We start from the raw sequence: 17,971 nt of genomic DNA on the forward strand, positions 1-17,971 counted from the left end.
TACTTAAATTTTTATCCTTAACACAACACGTCAATGCAGAGACAAATAACAAAAAAAGCAAGAAATTCCTGGTTCTTTAGAAAAAAACAATAATACTGTCAAACGTATGACTAGAATACATTAAATAGGTACCATTTATCAGAAATAGTAAATCTACTTTGGTCACATAAAGTGAAACAGCTTTCTCCACAAACAACGAACTACAACTGAAACTAGTCCACATCTTGAACGATAAAAAAGATAAATTATCCGACTCAGGAATACACAAAATAACATGTAAAACTTGCTCAAGCTACTAACAGGAATTTTCAAACTGGTAGGAATTCCAAATTAGATACACTGAACACATCAACTGTTACATACGTATCTAGATTACGAAGTCAGCAGTAGCAACACATAAAAAACGCTGGACACCCATTCAAAAACATATAAGAAGATCTGAAGATACTCCACCACTTTCAAAAATCACATACAATGGATTTAATGGAGGAGCTTGAATTTTTTGTACACCACAAAAAGCAAGGAGAAAAAATTCTCAATGATGAAATAGACAGTGGATCAGTTAATTTCTTCAAATGTTTCCCATACATAACAGTAACATATGTACCCCATTAGAAAAAAATGTAATCGATAATTTAATAGTCAATAGTGGTAAAAATACATTTGAAAATTGACAACCTTATATACGAGGTGCGGCTAGAAAAAAACCGGACTGATGCTGGAAAAAACATTTATTTACAATTATTTACAATTTCATGTTATCTCCTTCAATGTACTCTCCTCCTCGGTCTCTACACCGCTCCATACGAATTTTCCACTGTTCATAGCAATGCTGCAGATCATTTTCGGTAAGTCCATACATTACTTCCGTCGCTTTTTCTTTTACTGCTTCAACAGTCTCAAATCTAGTTCCCTTCAAAGCTGACTTGACTTTAGGGAAAAGAAAAAAGTCACAGGGGGCCAAATCAGGTGAGTAGGGTGGATGATCTAAGATGGGAATGTTATGTTTCGCCAAAAACGTCTTCACTGACAACGCACTGTGAGCTGGGGCATTTTCTTGGCGAAGGATCCATGACTTTTTTCTCCACAAATCGTTCCGTTTTCTCCGTACACGCTCACGTAGGGTAGCCAGGACGCTAATGTAGTAATGCTGATTCACTGTTTGTCCCTCTGGTACCCAATCAATGTGCACAATCCCTTTGATGTCAAAAAAAAAAACAATCATCATTGCCTTGAATTTCGATTTTGACATTCGTGCTTTTTTTTGTCGTGGAGAACCAGGAGTTTTCCAATGCATCGATTGGCGTTTAGTTTCGGGATCGTAAGTAAAAAACCACGATTCATCGCAAGTAATAACATTTTGTAAGAAGGTGGGATCACTTTCAATGTTTTCCAGGATGTCAGAACAAATCATTCTCCGGCGTTCCTTCTGTTCAATTGTGAGACACTTTGGAACCATTTTTGAACACACTTTGTTCATGTTGAAACTTTCATGAAGAATCTGCCTAACACTTTCCTTGTCAACTCCTGTTAACTCAGACACTGCTCTGATTGTTAAACGGCGATCTTGTCGAACAAGTTTACCGATTTTTTCAATGTTTGCATCAGTTTTTGCTGACAATGGTCTGCCAGTGCGAGTGTCATCACTGGTGTCTTCGCGGCCATCTTTAAATCGTTTAAACCACTCAAACACTTGTGTTCGCGATAAACAATCATCGCCGTACACTTGTTGTAACATTACAAACGTTTCACTTGCAGATTTTCCTAGTTTGAAACAAAATTTGATGTTAACACGCTGTTCTTTCTGTACACTCAACATTTTCCGACGCACAGACAAAACGTCAACTACTTAAAACAGACGCCACGGGCAGACTGAGTGCAGGATGCAGATGAAACTCGAGCAGTAGGCGGAGCGAGAGTCACGTGACAGGCCACGCGACTTTCAGCCTTATTGCATTCGTTTTATTGTTTCACCAGTACTAGTCCGGTTTTTTTCTAGCCACACCTCGTATAATGTAATCCAAAAGCACATTAACACCTCAGACTGTATACAAACTCTTTGTTAACCATAGTGTCGTAACAAGTTTGTAGCATGTTTTTTAAACAAACAGTGTGACTATTTTTCGGACTTTCCTGAAGCATCTAGTTCTAGTGTGATGAACGAAGTCAAAGATATGTTGTTACTTATTAGAATAATCCTCTGGGGGGTATGATAAATTAACTTTGGTTTTACTTCTTTGTGTTTAATTTTCGGTGCTCCCTACTTCCTTCAGCCTTCGAGTGTCGTTCCTTTTCTTCCTGGGTCAGCTTTCTTCCTTTTGCAGGCTTCTTTCTTCCCTGAAATCCTGCGTTTTGTGTTCCTTCTCTAAAAAGTATTGTGTTACCCATTATATACATTATAATTCCTATGTTTTTCGTGTATTTGCCAATTTCGGTGTACCATGTGCGTTTGGATTAGTAGCTATTTAGTAAGTAGACGATTTCCTTGGTTAGTCTAGCACTATCCGTTCCACATATGTGACCATAAAATTGTAGTCTTCTTTTCTCATGGTATCGTCTAGCTTTTTCATTTTCGTATACTGTTGTCTGAGCTTAATTTGTATTCAACACTACTACTATTTCTAGGCCTCAGTATTTTCTTTATAATTCTTCTTTCAACTTTTTCCACGTTTTCAAGATCCCCAAATCTTGATAGTTTAAGTGTTTCTGCTGCATACACTGTTCGAGGCCTTACCACTGTTTGATAGTGTCTCAGTTATGTGCTCCAAGACAGCTTTCTTGTCACATACCTTCTTGTCGTTTGCAATGCACTTTCCATTTTATGTGCTCTATTTTCTATGGCTACCTATCTTTTGTGTTCCTCATTCCATTTTATGTGCTCTGTTTTCTATGGCTACCTTCCTTTTGTGTTGTTTATTATCCATTCTCGTAGGTATTTAAAACAGTTTGTTTTAGATATTGCGTTGTTATTAATTTTAAGATCTGGAGGAGCATCACTTTCATATGTCACGAAATGTGTTTTTTCAAGCGATATTTTCAGTCCTATTTTGTCTGCTTGTTTCTCTAGTTCTTCGATTTTTTTCGGCACTATCGATTGAATGAGTAATAAATACCATTTGATCTGCCAAAGCTAAGATGATTTTATTTGGGTTTCTTCCTAGTTGAACACCCTTAGTATTGACGAATTTTGACCATTCTCTCACTGCCTTCTCTAACGCACAGTTAAAAAGTATATGTGATGAACCATCTCTCTGTCTTACTTTTGCTGTTGTGTTTAGCAAGTTCCTTTAATTATTTCTGTTGTTTTACTGTCAAGTGCGAATTCCTTTAAAATATTGACTAGTACATTTCTATCAGTTGGGTCATATGCCTTTTCAAAATATGTTTTACATGCACGTGCATAGAACCTGACATTTTAAAACTGCACAGCTTCGTCCCCTCGCTGCCTTGTGCAGCGCTGGTTTCTACCTAATTTTACAGTTGCGTTTCGGATCAAAGTTTTGATTTATCTCTCATATATGATGAATGGCCCCTCACCGGCTGTGGCCGAGCGGTTCTAGGCGCTACAGTCTGGAACCACGCGGTTGCTACGGTCGCAGGTTCGAATCCTGCCTCGGGCATGAATGTGTGTGATGCCGTTAGGTTAGTGAGGTTTAAGTAGTTCAGAGTTCTAGGGGACTGATGACCTCAGAAGTTAAGTCCCACAGTGCTCAGAGCCATTTGAACCATCTGAACTCCACTCACAAGTTACACTTTTGTGCTTCATAAAATATAATGTTTATGTTGCTGTTGTGTATCTAGTCCCGACTGATGTTCACTCATTTGCATATCAGTCTGGCGCCAAAGTCTACAGTGAGACAGAGAACCAGATGACGTGACATTTACTGCTAGCTAAAGCAGCGTTGCCACCATTTGTCAGAGCACGTCGGTTACAGGCACGCTTAGGTGCTTCATATCGCCGCCTACTGCAGTCAGAGAAAACGAGTAAGAAGCGTCAGGCACATGCATTTTCTTATGTCTAGTATATATCCGCCTGTAGCACGTCCGGCCCACCAGCCTGCCGCGTATTTTCCCGTCCACGGAGCAGGCTCGCAACGCCGCTGCCGACGCACAGACTCGGTCCCGACCCTTCGTCTTTGTGGCCGGCACTCCCGCAGAAACGCTGTTATTCCGCGGGGAAGAGTAATGGGCGCGCCCCGTCAACTGCCTGCTGTCCGGCACAAAGGGGATCCCTCCAGATTGGCTGGAGTGAATGGATCGCTCCGCAGCCAGGGCGGCCAACTTCCTGGCCACGGGCGCCGTCACCCGCTTCTCCTCGAGGACATTGTTAGGTTGGGGGCGGGCATCTAGCAGCTGTCACCGACCCATCTGTCGTATTTAGATTACGCCGTTACGAAATACGGTGTTAGCCCTCCTGCACGGCTGTCACCCACGAGAGCAGGACCACAGCTCGTACGGCTCCAACCGAATAGCAGTGATTTTAAAACAGGAAGGCGCGTCTGTTCTATCACCCACCCACCCACCTCACTTACCTGGAAAACACTGCATTTCAGTGCAGTCGATGTTTGAAGGCTAACGGTGTTACAGACTTGAGAAACACGAGTGACTTCAGAAACGAAAACGTGTAGCAGACAGTTGTGACCAGCGTATTTATTATTAAACCTCGAATTACGGCTGTTTGACAAGGTATTTATAACCCTGTATTCACCTGACCAGATGTCTTGTTCCTCCTGCCACCGAACTTCACTAATTCCCATTATATCTAGATTTAAACTATCCCATTTCCCTTTTTTATATTTTCAACCCTACCTGCCCGATCAAATGACGTATTCTGTCTAAAAAAAAAAGCAAAACATATACTTGAAACAGTATATGTTAACACATGCTGTACTCGAAGAACTGAATTGTGTAGGGTGTCCCAGGAGGAATGAACGATATTAAAGGACATAACAGGAACTATCATTCGAGGCAAAAAAGTCTAATAATCGCGAGTTCTAAAATGCATACCCTAAGAACTATGAGCACTTGTTCAATGGAAGAGATTTTTTCCATAGTATCGAAAATTAAAAAAATGCTCATAGGTCTTAAGCTATGTGTGTTACAGCCCATGTTTATTAGATAATTTTTCCTTGTTTTTGTCCAGACTACTTCCTCTCAAAGTATGGAAAGCAAAGGGCTTTCAGTAGAAGAGGTTTCTTTTCAGGATCGAAGATGAAGTAGTGCTCATTCATCTTAAGGTATACATTTTGGAGCCCATTTTTACTAAACAGTAAAGCTGCATGTCCTGGGAAAAAATTACGGCTGTAGTTTCCCCTTGCTTTCGGATCTAACAGGGGACAACATGTAAGTGACTCTTCGCGTATTATGTTGACCAGTGCTTTCTGTTCCTGTATTCCTCCCCCCATGAACCATGGACCTTGCCGTTGGCGGGGAGGCTTGCGTGCCTCAGCGATACAGATAGCCGTACCGTAGGTGCAACCACAACGGAGGGGTATCTGTTGAGAGGCCAGACAAACGTGTGGTCCCTGAAGAGGGGCAGCAGCCTTTTCAGTAGTTGCAAGGACTACAGCCGTAATTTTTCCCGAGGGCATGCAGCTTTATTATATGGTTAAATGATGATGGCGTCCTCTTTGGGTCAAATATTCCGGAAGTAAAATAGTCCCCCATTCGCATCTTCGGGCGGGGACTACTCAGGAGGAAATCGTTATCAGGAGAAAGAAAACTGGCGTTCTACGAATCGGAGCGTTGAATGTCAGATCCCTTGATCGGGCAGGAAGGGTAGAAAATGTAAAAAAGGGAAATGGGATAGGTTAAAGCTAGATATAATGGGAATTAGTGAAGTTCGGTGGCAGGAGGAACAAGACATCTGGTCAAGTGAATACAGGGTTATAAACACCTTGTCAAACAGCCGTAATTCGAGGTTTAATAATAAATAACAAAGCAGGAATGCAGATGTACTATGAACAGCATAGTGAACACATTATTGTGGCCAAGACAGACACGAAGCCCACGCCTACCACAGTAGTACAAGTTTATATGCCAACTAATTCCGCAGATGACGAAGAGATTGATGAAATGTATGATGAGATAAAAGAAATTATTCAGATAGTGAAGGGAGACGAAAATTTAATAGTCATGGGTGACTGGAATTCGACAGTAGGAAAAGCAAGACAAGGAAAAGTAGTAGCTGAATATGGAATGGGGGTAAAAAATGAAAGAGGAAGCCGCCTGATAGAATTTTGCACAAATCATAATTTAACCATAGCTAACACTTGGTTCAAGAATAATGAAAGAATGTTGTATACATGGAAGAGGCCTGGAGATACTGGAAGGTTTAAAATAGATAGTATAGTGGTAAGACAGAGGTTTAGAAAGCAGGTTTTAAATTGTAAGACATTTCCAGGGGGAGATGTGGACTCCGACCACAATCTATTGGTTATGAACTGTCGATTAAAACTGAAGAATCAGCAATAAGGTGGGAATTTCAGGAGATGGGATCTGGACAAACTGACAGAACCAAAGGTTGTAGAGAGTTTCAGGGATAGCATTAGGGAACGATTGACACGAATGAAGGAAAGAAATACAGTAGAAGAAGAATGGGTAGCTTTGAGGGATGAAATAGTGAGGGCAGCTGAGGATCACGTAGGTAAAAAGACGAGGACTAGTAGAAATTCTTGGGTAACGGTAGATATATTGGATTTAATTGATGAAAGGAGAAAATACAAAAATGCAGTAAATGAAGCAGACAAAAAGGAATACAAACGTCTCAAAAATGAGATCGACAGGAAGTGCCAAATGGCGAAGCAGGGATGGCTAGAGGACAAATGTAAGGATGTAGAGGCATATATCACTAGGGGTAAGATAGATTCTGCCTACAGGAAAATTAAAGAGACCTTTGAAGAAAAGAGAACCATTTGTGTGAATATCAAGAGCGCAGATGGAAAACCAGTCCTACGCAAAGAAGGGAAATTAGAAAGGTGGAAGGAGTATATAGAGGGTCTATACAAGGGCAATGTACTTGAAGACAACATTATGGAATTGGAAGAGGACGTTGATGATGATGAAGTGGGAGATATGATATTGCCTGAAGAGTTTGACACAGCACTGAAAGACGTTAGTCAAAAAAGGCCTCGGGAGTAGACAGCATTCCATTAGAACTACTAATAGACTTGGGAGAGCCAGCCCTGACAAAACTCTACCATCTGGTGAGCATGATGGATGAGACAGGCGAAATACCCCTAGACATCAAGAAGAATATAATAATTCCAATCCCAAAGAAAGCAGGTGTCGACAGGTGTGAAAATTACCGAACCATCAGTTTAATAAGTAACGGCCGCTAAATTCTAACACAAATTCTTTACAGACGAATGGAAAAACTGGTGGAAGCCGACCTCGGGGAAGATCAGTTTGGATTCCGTAGAAATGTTGGAAATCGTGAGGCAATACTGACCCTACGACTTATCTTAGAATATAGATTAAGGAAAGGCAAATCTACGTTTCTAGCATTTGTAGACATAGAGAAAGCTTTTGACAATGTTGACTGGAATACTCTTTTTCAAATTATGAAGGTGGCAGGGGTAAAATACATGGAGCGAAAGGCTATTTACAATTTGTACAGTAACCAGACGGCAGTTATAAGAGTCGAGGGGCATGAAAGGGAAGCAGTGGTTGGTAAGGGAGTGAGACATGGTTGTAGCCTCTCCTCGATATCATTCAATCTGTATATTGAGCAAGCAGTAAAGGAAACAAAAGAAAAATTCGGAGTAGGAATTAAAATCCATGGAGAAGAAATAAAATCTTTGAGGTTCGCCGATGACATTGTAATTCTGTCAGCGGCAGCAAAGGACCTGGAAGAGCAGCTGAACGGAATGGACCGTGTCTTGAAAGGAGGGTATAAGATGAACATCAACAAAAGCTAAACGAGGATAATGGAATGTAGTCGAATTAAGTCGGGTGATGCTGAGGGAATTAGATTAGGAAATGAGACACTTAAAGTAGTAGATGTGTTTTGCTATTTGGGGAGCAAAATAACTGATGATGGTCGAAATAGAGAGGATATAAAATGTAGACTGGCAATGGCAAGGAAAGAGTTTCTGAAGAAGAGAAATTTGTTAATATCGAGCATAGATTTAAGTGTCAGGAAGTCGTTTCTGAAATTATTTGTATGGAGTGTAGCTATGTTTGGAAGTGAAACATGGAGCATAAATAGTTTGGACAGGAAGTGAACAGAAATTTTCGGAATGCGGTGCTACAGAAGAATGCTGAAGATTAGCTGAGTAGATCACATAACTAATGAGGAGGCATTGAACAGAACTGGAGAGAAGAGAAATTTGTGGCACAACTTGACTAGAAGAAGGGATCGGTTGGTAGGGCATATTCTAAGCCATCAAGGGATCACCAATTTAGTATTGGAGGGCAGCGCGGGGGGTAAAACTCGTAGAGGGAGACTAAGAGATGAAAACACTAACCAGATTCAGAAGGATGTAGAGTGCAATAGGTACTGAGAGATGGAGAATCTTGCACAGGATAGAGTAGCATGGAGAGCTACATCAAACCACTCTCTGGACTGAAGACCACAACAACATTACTTAACTTCGGAATCAATGTTAGTAAAGTCACATTATTCGAGATTACTCACAAGTTTTTACGCATTGTCGTACATAGTGGTCTGTTTTTGATACTGCGACTGTAAAGTGAAATTAGAAATTACGGAGTATTTCTGCATCAGTCGTTGTACTTGATTAGCACGAAGTATTTTGATGTTCACCTATTATCTTCAGGTGGTAAGTGGATCAAAGCCATTGGTGAAACAAAAGTAGTTGCAATGTATTTACTTGTTGATGTAATGAGTCCTCTTGAGCGAATAATAATGTATATTTCCTTGAATTTTTCCGAACGTCTGTTGCCGGATAATAAGGTGAATCACTTTTTTGCAGTTGTCTGATATTTTTAAGTATCAAAACAGCTTAAAACCGTAGTTTCTTAACCTCTGGGTCTTCTTTCTCTTGCAGGCAGCGGACCCACCCACGAAACTTCACTAATCCTCGCCTGCGATCAGGTATTAGTCACAATGCAAATGAGGAACACATTGAAAAAAATGTAGACATTGGAGTCAGAAAGAACAGAGAAAGAGAATGAAAACTGGGAGAGAAGATGACTGTCTTCTGCTAATTTGTGATATATTTATGTCAGTTGTGTATTACTTCTAGTACGTGCACGTGTACCGGCTAAACGTGTAGCACGCTGGCTTGCGAGAATGGAAAGTAGCGCAGACCACGATCGAATCCGTGCAACTGATTGACGACCGTCCATCTGGTACAAAGTCTATCGTGGGTGTGGTTTTCAGGCGTTCTCGTGTTCTTTTAGGCAAATTCTACGCTGGTCGGCAGTTTTCGCCTTACAAAATTACGATAACACTGACAGATGTCGCGCAGGACTTGGACCGTACTGACACGAATAACATCTGGTCATAACACTGTGATACAATAAATTTGCCAAATCGTGGGAGCGACACATCACGTAAGGCGGGATAAATGATGTCCATACGTAAGCTTCCCGGGCAGAGCATCGGCCACCGCCGTGAAAGAGCGCAGCTGTCGCGCTAAACCGTGCAGACGTCGCAGAACCGCTGCCACACGGCCGCGTGACCTACTGTTGCCAGGTTTGTTGAAGGTTCTAACCGAAATGGACGGAGACGCCTGTCACACCCTGTCAGTGATGTTTTCAGACTCGACAGCAAGTTTCGGGAACGACATTTTAGTTGAGCTGGAGACGTCAAATGATTTACTGTTTAGAAAATAATTTATTGTACGACACAATCAGACAAATTTCAAACGAAATGGCCGTTGACAACTAGGTTTTGGCTGCGTTAGGACTGAACCGCAGCATATGTCGCATCCTAGCACGGTTGATGCCCGCCACAACCGATCATTTTTTGTGAAAATAGAGTGATTCTGTTGGACAGTAAGTTATTTCCTGACAGAAAGTGCTGTTGGGAGTGAATGTAATTTTATTTTAAACAGTCAACGATCGAAAATTGGGAAGAGAACTGCATACAATGGCTACTTTGAGTCGGATACCTCGCAAAGGGCTATTGCTCACGGCGCACGTTAATTCTGTTAAGTGACGCACAGACCATCGCGAATTGCGGCTGTTCTGAAAAACTTAATTTCAAAAGTCGCTGTTTTCCCTGCAAACAACACCTGCTCTCGCTAAGGGTGTGTATTTATTGTGTTTAAAAATATTCTAAATATAGAGTGGAATGTGGAGAGAACATCAAAACTGGTAAAATTTCATCGTGAGGGGGAATGTTTTATGGACCGCTACGAACTGCAATTATAAAAACAAACTGGAAACACTAGACGTTTGGAGATAAATTACGCAGCTATAAGAAAGTGATACGCACGATGTGAAAAAGAAAATTGCGATTAAAACGCTAGTTAGTAAGAATAACAAAACGGGAGCAACGTTGGAAATTATGAGAGCCTAGTGTGATTCAGCACGGCCGAATCCCCTGGCCCAAAGCTGTTAGTTCGGTACGGATGAGAAGCCGAACGTCAGTGGATTGGCAACCGACGTTCGTTTAGCTTCGTTGCCATAGTGTTCTCGCTCCTTTAAGTGGACCGTACGGAACTAGGAGTGTAGCCCGCCGAAGGCGTGTAATGTGGTCTGGCGAATCGCTGTTTGGATGTTTCCAATTGATTCACGTCGTGGAATTCGCGACGCGGTGTGTAGAGAGAGTAGTTCGGGCTAGAGGTGGTTTCCAACTCATTCGGGTTACCGCGAACGTGTTTATTTCAACATCGTCGGTGACTGAGGTTGCCCATCTTCACGACGAGTATGCTGTGGACAATGTAGCAGTGTTCACTAGACTGCACGTATCGCTCAGGCAACATACTGCACACCGGACGCCTCGTTAAATCGTCCGATCTTCATTTCCTAAAAAAACGCCTCTGACTATCGACATCTACTACATCTACATTTCTACATTTATACTCCGCAAGCCATCCAACAGTTTGTGGCGGAGGGCACTTTACGTGCCACTGGTATTACCTCCCTTTCCTGTTCCAGTCTCGTATGGTTCGCGGGAAGAACGACTGCCGGAAAGCCTCCGTGCGCGCTCGAATCTCTCTAATTTTACATTCGTGATCTCCTCGGGAGTTATAAGTAGGGGTAAACACCTCATCCAGAAACGCAGAAACGCACCCTCTCGAAACCTGGACAGCAAACTACACCGCGATGCAGAGCGCCTCTCTTGCAGAGTCTGCTACTTGAGTTTGCTAAACATCTCCGTAACGCAATCACGCTTACCAAATAACCCTGTGACGAAACGCGCCGCTCTTCTTTGGATCTTCTCTATCTCCTTCGTCAACCCGACCTGGTACGGATCTCACACTGATGAGCAATACACAAGTATAGGTAGAACGAGTGTTTTGTAAGCCACCTCCTTTGTTGACGGACTACATTTTGCTAAGGACTCTCCCAATGAATCTCAACCTGGCACCCGCATTACCAACAATTAATTTTATATGATCATTGCACTTGAAATCGTTCCGTACGCATACTCCCAGATATTTTACAGTAACTGCTACCAGTGTTTGTTCCGCTATCATATAATCATACAATAAAGGATCCTTCTTTCTATGTATTCGCAGTACATTACATTCCACGCAGTTTGGTGGTGGCTGTATGAGATGTAATCGTTAGATAGTGCCCTGAATTGGATGTAGCACTGCCGAACAAACCTTTCGCCTCTCTTCCTCGTCGAACTGACACCGTTATCGGTGTTTTTGTGTGTTGTGCTGCCCTGCAGAGCGTGAGCACGGTGTTGCCCGGTGTTGCAGGCATCGCCAACGACTGGTCGGACCACGCGCTGTGGTGGCCGGCGCGCAACGTGTGGCTGTCCCGCACGCGCTCCACGCTCGACCAGTACGGCGTGCAGGCCGACGCGCTGCTCGACTTCACGCCGATGCACAAGACGCTGCGCGTCCAGCTGCCCGACCTGCGCTACCTCGACTGCCGCGTCGACTTCTCCATCAAGACCTTCAACGCCGTCGTCAACCTCTGCAAGGAGCTCGGTGCGTAGTACTGTGCACAGCTGTATCGGTTATTTTATCGGTCTCAAACCGACAGTCGCTAATAAAATAACTAGTCCGGCTGTCTTTTGTATAACGCAATTCTTAACATTCCTAAAAGCTAACAGATACCGCCTACACGTAGTATTTGCGACAGCTTTTGTTTGCCACGCTTTTCGTTACTGCCCGCTGTGATGCACCAGAACTACGCAGCTTTTTATCCTATTTGTTATTCATTTAACCTTGTTAGTCCACATTCTCGGTGACAAGAATGTGCTGTTTCGGTGTAAAATTCCATTTACGTAAATCATTATCATTTTTTTCTGTTTTGATTACTGAGCTGATCTCACAGAATGTATCGTTCTTATATCTCTTTGTTTCTGCCAGAGCCGGTTCTAGAAAATTTCTCCGCAAAAGCGACTAATCATTTGGCGTACCCATTGTCCCTCGTAATCTTTTACCCGTGTCAGTTTGTGAGACGCACTTTGCACAAGACTTCCACTTGGGCGCCCCCCTCAGCTTGCCACCCGAGCGGCCACTACTAATGGTGACGCGTTCTCTATACAAATCTTAAAGATGTGACGCCTGCGGCGCCTCGTGTCGCTGCTTGTGGCATAAACCGGCCCTCTGCTAGTATGCTCTACCTTTTAGATGCCTACCTATACGCTACACTACATGAACTTATCCTTGCCACCTTTTTCGTCTCTCATATGGGCCTTCCTTGACTGTGGCGGAAAAACAGCCCCAGGTTTTCCTTATTCAGTTTTTAAAACTAAGTTTGTCACCCATTGCGTTTAGTGTTATTACAACTGCATGTACTACCACAAAAATAATAACAACGCATCTATTACAAATATAAAAAGACCCTGTTACCACTTCCACCACTTCGATTTTTCTACAGCAACTACAACTACCACTACTACTATTACTACTAAAACTTCTCTTACAAATATTAGTACTAGAACTTCTAATACGATTATTTATGATATTGTTATGAACACAGACTCTCAAATACATTTTACTGCTATCGGAATTTATCTATTTTCTCTGTACGGCGCGTACCAGGTCTGCGATGGTGTCTTGTCCAGCAATATCTTGCGGCCTTCAGATAGCATGGCGACGGATCAGAGTGGATCGCTTGAATTTCGCCGATCCCTGTTCGTCATCTGAAGTACGCTAGTGGGCTCCTCGCTCCACTCTTCCGTTACTGGACCAATCGATAGTAGAGCTCTCGGACTTCGTCGTCCACATTAGACCCCTCTACTGGCCTTTCTCGTCTCTGCTGTGCTGGTTATCGACTGTACTTCCGCTTTTTTGAGCGACAGCATCTCTTTGAAGATTTAGAATACAAAAGCCTTCTTTTACTTTACTTTAAATATGTTGTACGCAATTCCCGCTCTTAAAGCCTGTCCAGAAGTCCTTCCTACATCTTCAACTAGGCACGCTCCCATAGGAGATGATCTAGTGCGCGGATTTCGCCACATTCATAGCTGGTCGTTGCCCTCGTACCAATTTTATTCAGATACGTAGTATAATGTTCTACTCGCCTACTTGGCTCCAAAACTGCTAGCTGGAGCCTTCCGTTTGCATCAGAAACAAATTGAAACGATCTACTTCCCATGTCTCAGTAATTCCATCTCTGCTACCATTCTGGAAATATTAAATTCTTTATTACTGACTGACTTCTTTCTCATTAGCCAAGAATTTCGTGTTTTTTTTCCTATTCTTTTTTCTTCGTTCAACATATCGCAGCCCAATTTTTTTATTTATAGCTCATTTATAGCCCATTAATATAGCCAGGATGTCCTTAGATGTGCTACTTAACGCTCCGCACCAGCCCAGCAGAATTCCTCGCTGTGCCTTTCCCACCGCATCAGCATGTTTCACCAATGTGTCTGGCCAAACACTGGTTTGTACCCACAAATATAGTCAATATGGACTCGTGCTACAGTTCAATTACATTCACGAGCAAACGAAACCTCCTTTGTCCCATATCTACTAATTGTACAATTAACTTTACTTGCTGCATATTCTACCAGTATCTGTGTCTGGGGCCCTATTCTATATCGTTCATACCGATCGGTGCAATAAGTTAGTCTCGGTAGTGACGTCATTTTCGGTTCTTTATCCGAATTTCCTATTCAGTACGCTTCTGACACCTGTTACCGTACAGTCCTCCCGCCGATTTTTCGACAGTTGTACCGAGAGGTTTGGATTTCGGTATGGCCCTGTCGTTCGCTTAGCTGTGGTCTATTTACACCTGTAATTTGTTATTTTAAAGTATTGAGCGGTTTTAGTTTTGGATTTAGTTATTGTGTTACTAAAGAATCACCGCAGGGCGCGACCGGTTGGAAAGTGAGTTCATAATGGACTATTTTCCTTTGTTAGAAAAATGGTTAGGTTAGGTTGTTACTGTGAATGATTACAAAATAGCCGGCCGCTGGTGGCCGAGCGGTTCTGGCGCTACAGTCTGGAACCGCGCGACCGCTACGGTCGCGGGTTCGAATCCTGCCTCGGGCATGGATGTGTGTGATGTCCTTAGGTTAGTTAGGTTTAAGTAGTTCTAAGTTCTAGGGGACTTATGACCTCAGCAGTTGAGTCCCATAGTGCTCAGAGCCATTTGAACCATTTGATTACAAAATAAAAAAAACGCTTTCGGTCAATATGCTCTCAAAATACCCGGTATTTTTATGCAATTAAGACCTTAAATTTCATTAAATATCAAGACATAGACTCTGCTTACGTATATTACACGCTTGTTAGCTGAAATTACTAGTGACTTCGCGTACTCTTTTCCGCAACTCACTTTGAAAATAATACAGCATACACTTTTATAAGACGTCTCCTCAAAAGGCATACAAAATACATGTAACTGCAGCAACATTAATTTAAAAGAAAGATAGTTTAAGTAAAAGAAAAAACTTACCACTAACGGTGTTCGAACAAAGCTACACAGAAGTTAATACTTTACTTCAAGTAATTTAGTAGCAAAAGTTTTACAATGAAACATACGATTTACAGTATGAGGTGCGAAATTCTTTTAGTTTTCTGGGGAGAGCACACAGCAGTGCAGCTCATCTGTTCGTCATTAGAGAGGCGTGGCGACGTGTTGAGATGACGGCGACGGGCAGATGAAGTTATCACAGCAACTCCGTTTGTCGTATCTCCATGGCGAAGTACGCTGCTTACGTCTCTATTCGACTATGTTGCAAACTCTTCTGCAGTGACGTTTAACTGGCCACTGGCTGAATAGAAGTGAATTGTTGGTGACAATCCACAGTTTTAGCATGTACGCGCTCATTACTTGTTCTACACATCTAGTTCTAGTTTCAGTACTTAATGATAATTTCCGACCTCCATTAACTGTCCGTCACGTTTGCTTATGGCTACCGCAATCGCAAATTCACAGTCAGTAAAACAGCTCTTGCATACGATCTACAATTGTAATTATGCTCACCGCGACGGTTAACTATTCAGTAAGAATATAAATACAATACGTAGTTTTATTATGAAGCCTTGGCTATTAGTAATACTCAAACCGTACGATGTTTCTAAAGATCACTTCAACATTCACTACGCACTGCGACTGTAATCCCAAACGCCAGTCGTTAAGTTCCAAAATTTACTGTCTCGGCATGTTTTTGCATATCAAATCAACAATGCGCGTCTCATCATATCACCCCCCCCCCCCCCTCCCACACACACACACTCTCCCTGAGTAACTCCTACTCACTGTATATTGTTGCTCAGCTGTTACTCTCGATATCGGTCTCAGTCAGAGAGCCCAAAGATAATAACCGATGTATTACGAAGTCGTGACGTTTGAGTAAGTCGAATATTGGTGAGCGTATATCTGTCTCTCTCTCTCTCTATCCAATTGTCAGTATACAGCTTTCTGATTAGCAAACAGACTAGCAAAGTTTTCTCCAATCTTTATCGGCCGTTAAATTACAAGTAAGAAGGCCTTCATTCGAAATAAAATGCGTTTTGTGCTTACAAAGAATTTAACATTCTGAAAATTCTAATCATCCGCTCTAGTTGTTTTTGTGGAAAGGGATGAACAAAATTTGAAAGTAAACAATATTCAATTCATCTTTATTTATTATCTCTATTCAACATTTGAAAAAAAAAATGATTTTTGTCAGCTTCTGTCGCACAGAACACGTTTTTCGCTAAACTTTGCTAGTTTTTGCATTAGCTCTTAATCTAAGTCCAACATATGTTGATGCAACCCATAATGAGTTTTGTTCCGTGCATATCTTCCAAGTCGACACACTGAGTTCACGAATTGAGCGTAAACCCTGCCCAAATCTGCCACGTTTGCGACACTACGAAATTTTCTCTCACAGCAAACTGTAATTTTGTGAACAGCTTCAGAAACAAATTTAAGTCCACACCTATGAACCTGCTGAGTAAATGCAGTTGGATCACACAAAGGATTTTTGCAATATGTGGGGTCACTTTCTTGGACATTCTCAAAAAGCTGGCACACTCACAACATTTTAAATTTTTCAAATTTTTAACGAGAATTCCTGCTATGTAATACAAAATATTAGGGAGAAAAAACAGTTTGATTCAAAACCAGGAACATTTGTCTTGCATCCAGATATTATGCTTTTTTTCTTATAGTAGACCTTAGAGAGCTGACTGGAACTGAACGGTGTTCGGATTATTATTCCACGCTCCGTTAGCACTAATACCTGAAAATGATCATTCCAGTTAATCCTGGGACACTGAATACGGTAAAAAATATTGAGATGGGACTGTCTATCGGAAAACAAATTCTGTAGCTAACGTTTCTACACCTTTAATTGGCAGCAAGAAATCCAGAGCAGATGTTTTGCTAGGGTGCCTTAGAATGGGGACACCTTCAGTGGAGGTGGATTTCAAAAAATATGCTACCTCTTCAAAATAATTTTGACAGAAACTAATGTTAAATAAATTCAATGATTGTTAATAGCCTTTATCATAAATATGGCTACAGTTTCATATATCAAAAAGCTTGTCTACTTTCCTAATGAACGCAGCGTTTGTAGCCGATCCTTATCTCTATGCTGATGCAATTTGAAGAATTCAGTAGCATGTACCACGCTTGAACTCACAGTCTGAGCATCGAGAGAGACATTCGTTTTCTTACTGTGGAATCTGATGTGCTGCTCGGTGACTGAGTTGGCAAATTTCAAGCCTTCACCCTCCTGCAATTCATTACATTAATTATGTAACCCCGCTGTACATCACCAGCTACAGTCTGTGAAATCTATTTATGAACCAAAGTTTTTCGTGCGAACTTAAGCACGTGGCAAGGATCCAAAATGGTATAAACATTGCATTCAGCTGACGTGTGTTTAAAATATGAAATAATATTCTCTGGTTCATAGTTGCAGCCCAAGTTTTTGAAAGCTTGCAGGTTCAGAAGTGGGCCATCACAAGTAATCGTATGACAGCACCAACAGGAGGCGTGCACGGAGTAATTCGGCTATAAGGTCAGCTTGAATGCTATTTAAAAAAAGGGACTGTACAGTTAAACTTCTTCTGTGTGATACAATTTGGAAGACTAATACCTCTCTTACTAGTTCATTAGAAGCTACTAGCCTAATGCCGGCAAAACTGACATAACTACAATTCCCTTTTGTAGTACTGTCCCACAACAGTTGCTTTCGAATCATCATACTGTCAAAAATTAATGCATATTCTTTTAAGCAGAGTTCTTCCTCTACATTTTCTTTGAAGTAACTGAACACTTCACTTACGAATACGGGTTCACAGTTGACAGAACAGATCCAAGATCTGATGCAGTTTGGAGGGGGCAAACAAAATAATCCTGTAGCCTTTAGGCGAATGAAAATGTAATGTCACAGCAAACTGTTTGGTGATATCAGAGTACGTCGTGGCTTATT

At 41.8% G+C, this 17,971-nt stretch overlaps 1 protein-coding gene across 1 annotated transcript in view; it reads left to right on the plus strand.

The window, feature by feature from the left end:
* Positions 1–17,971, plus strand: part of LOC126260973 (unc-112-related protein-like) — a 651,959-nt gene that overhangs the window by 584,458 nt on the left and 49,530 nt on the right. The window contains exon 2 of the mRNA XM_049958498.1: positions 11,844–12,077. Coding sequence (XP_049814455.1) covers positions 11,844–12,077 — 234 coding nt within the window. The remainder of the gene's footprint in view (positions 1–11,843; positions 12,078–17,971) is intronic.

Source organism: Schistocerca nitens, chromosome 5, assembly GCF_023898315.1.
Source record: "Schistocerca nitens isolate TAMUIC-IGC-003100 chromosome 5, iqSchNite1.1, whole genome shotgun sequence".
Lineage (NCBI taxonomy): Eukaryota > Metazoa > Arthropoda > Insecta > Orthoptera > Acrididae > Schistocerca > Schistocerca nitens.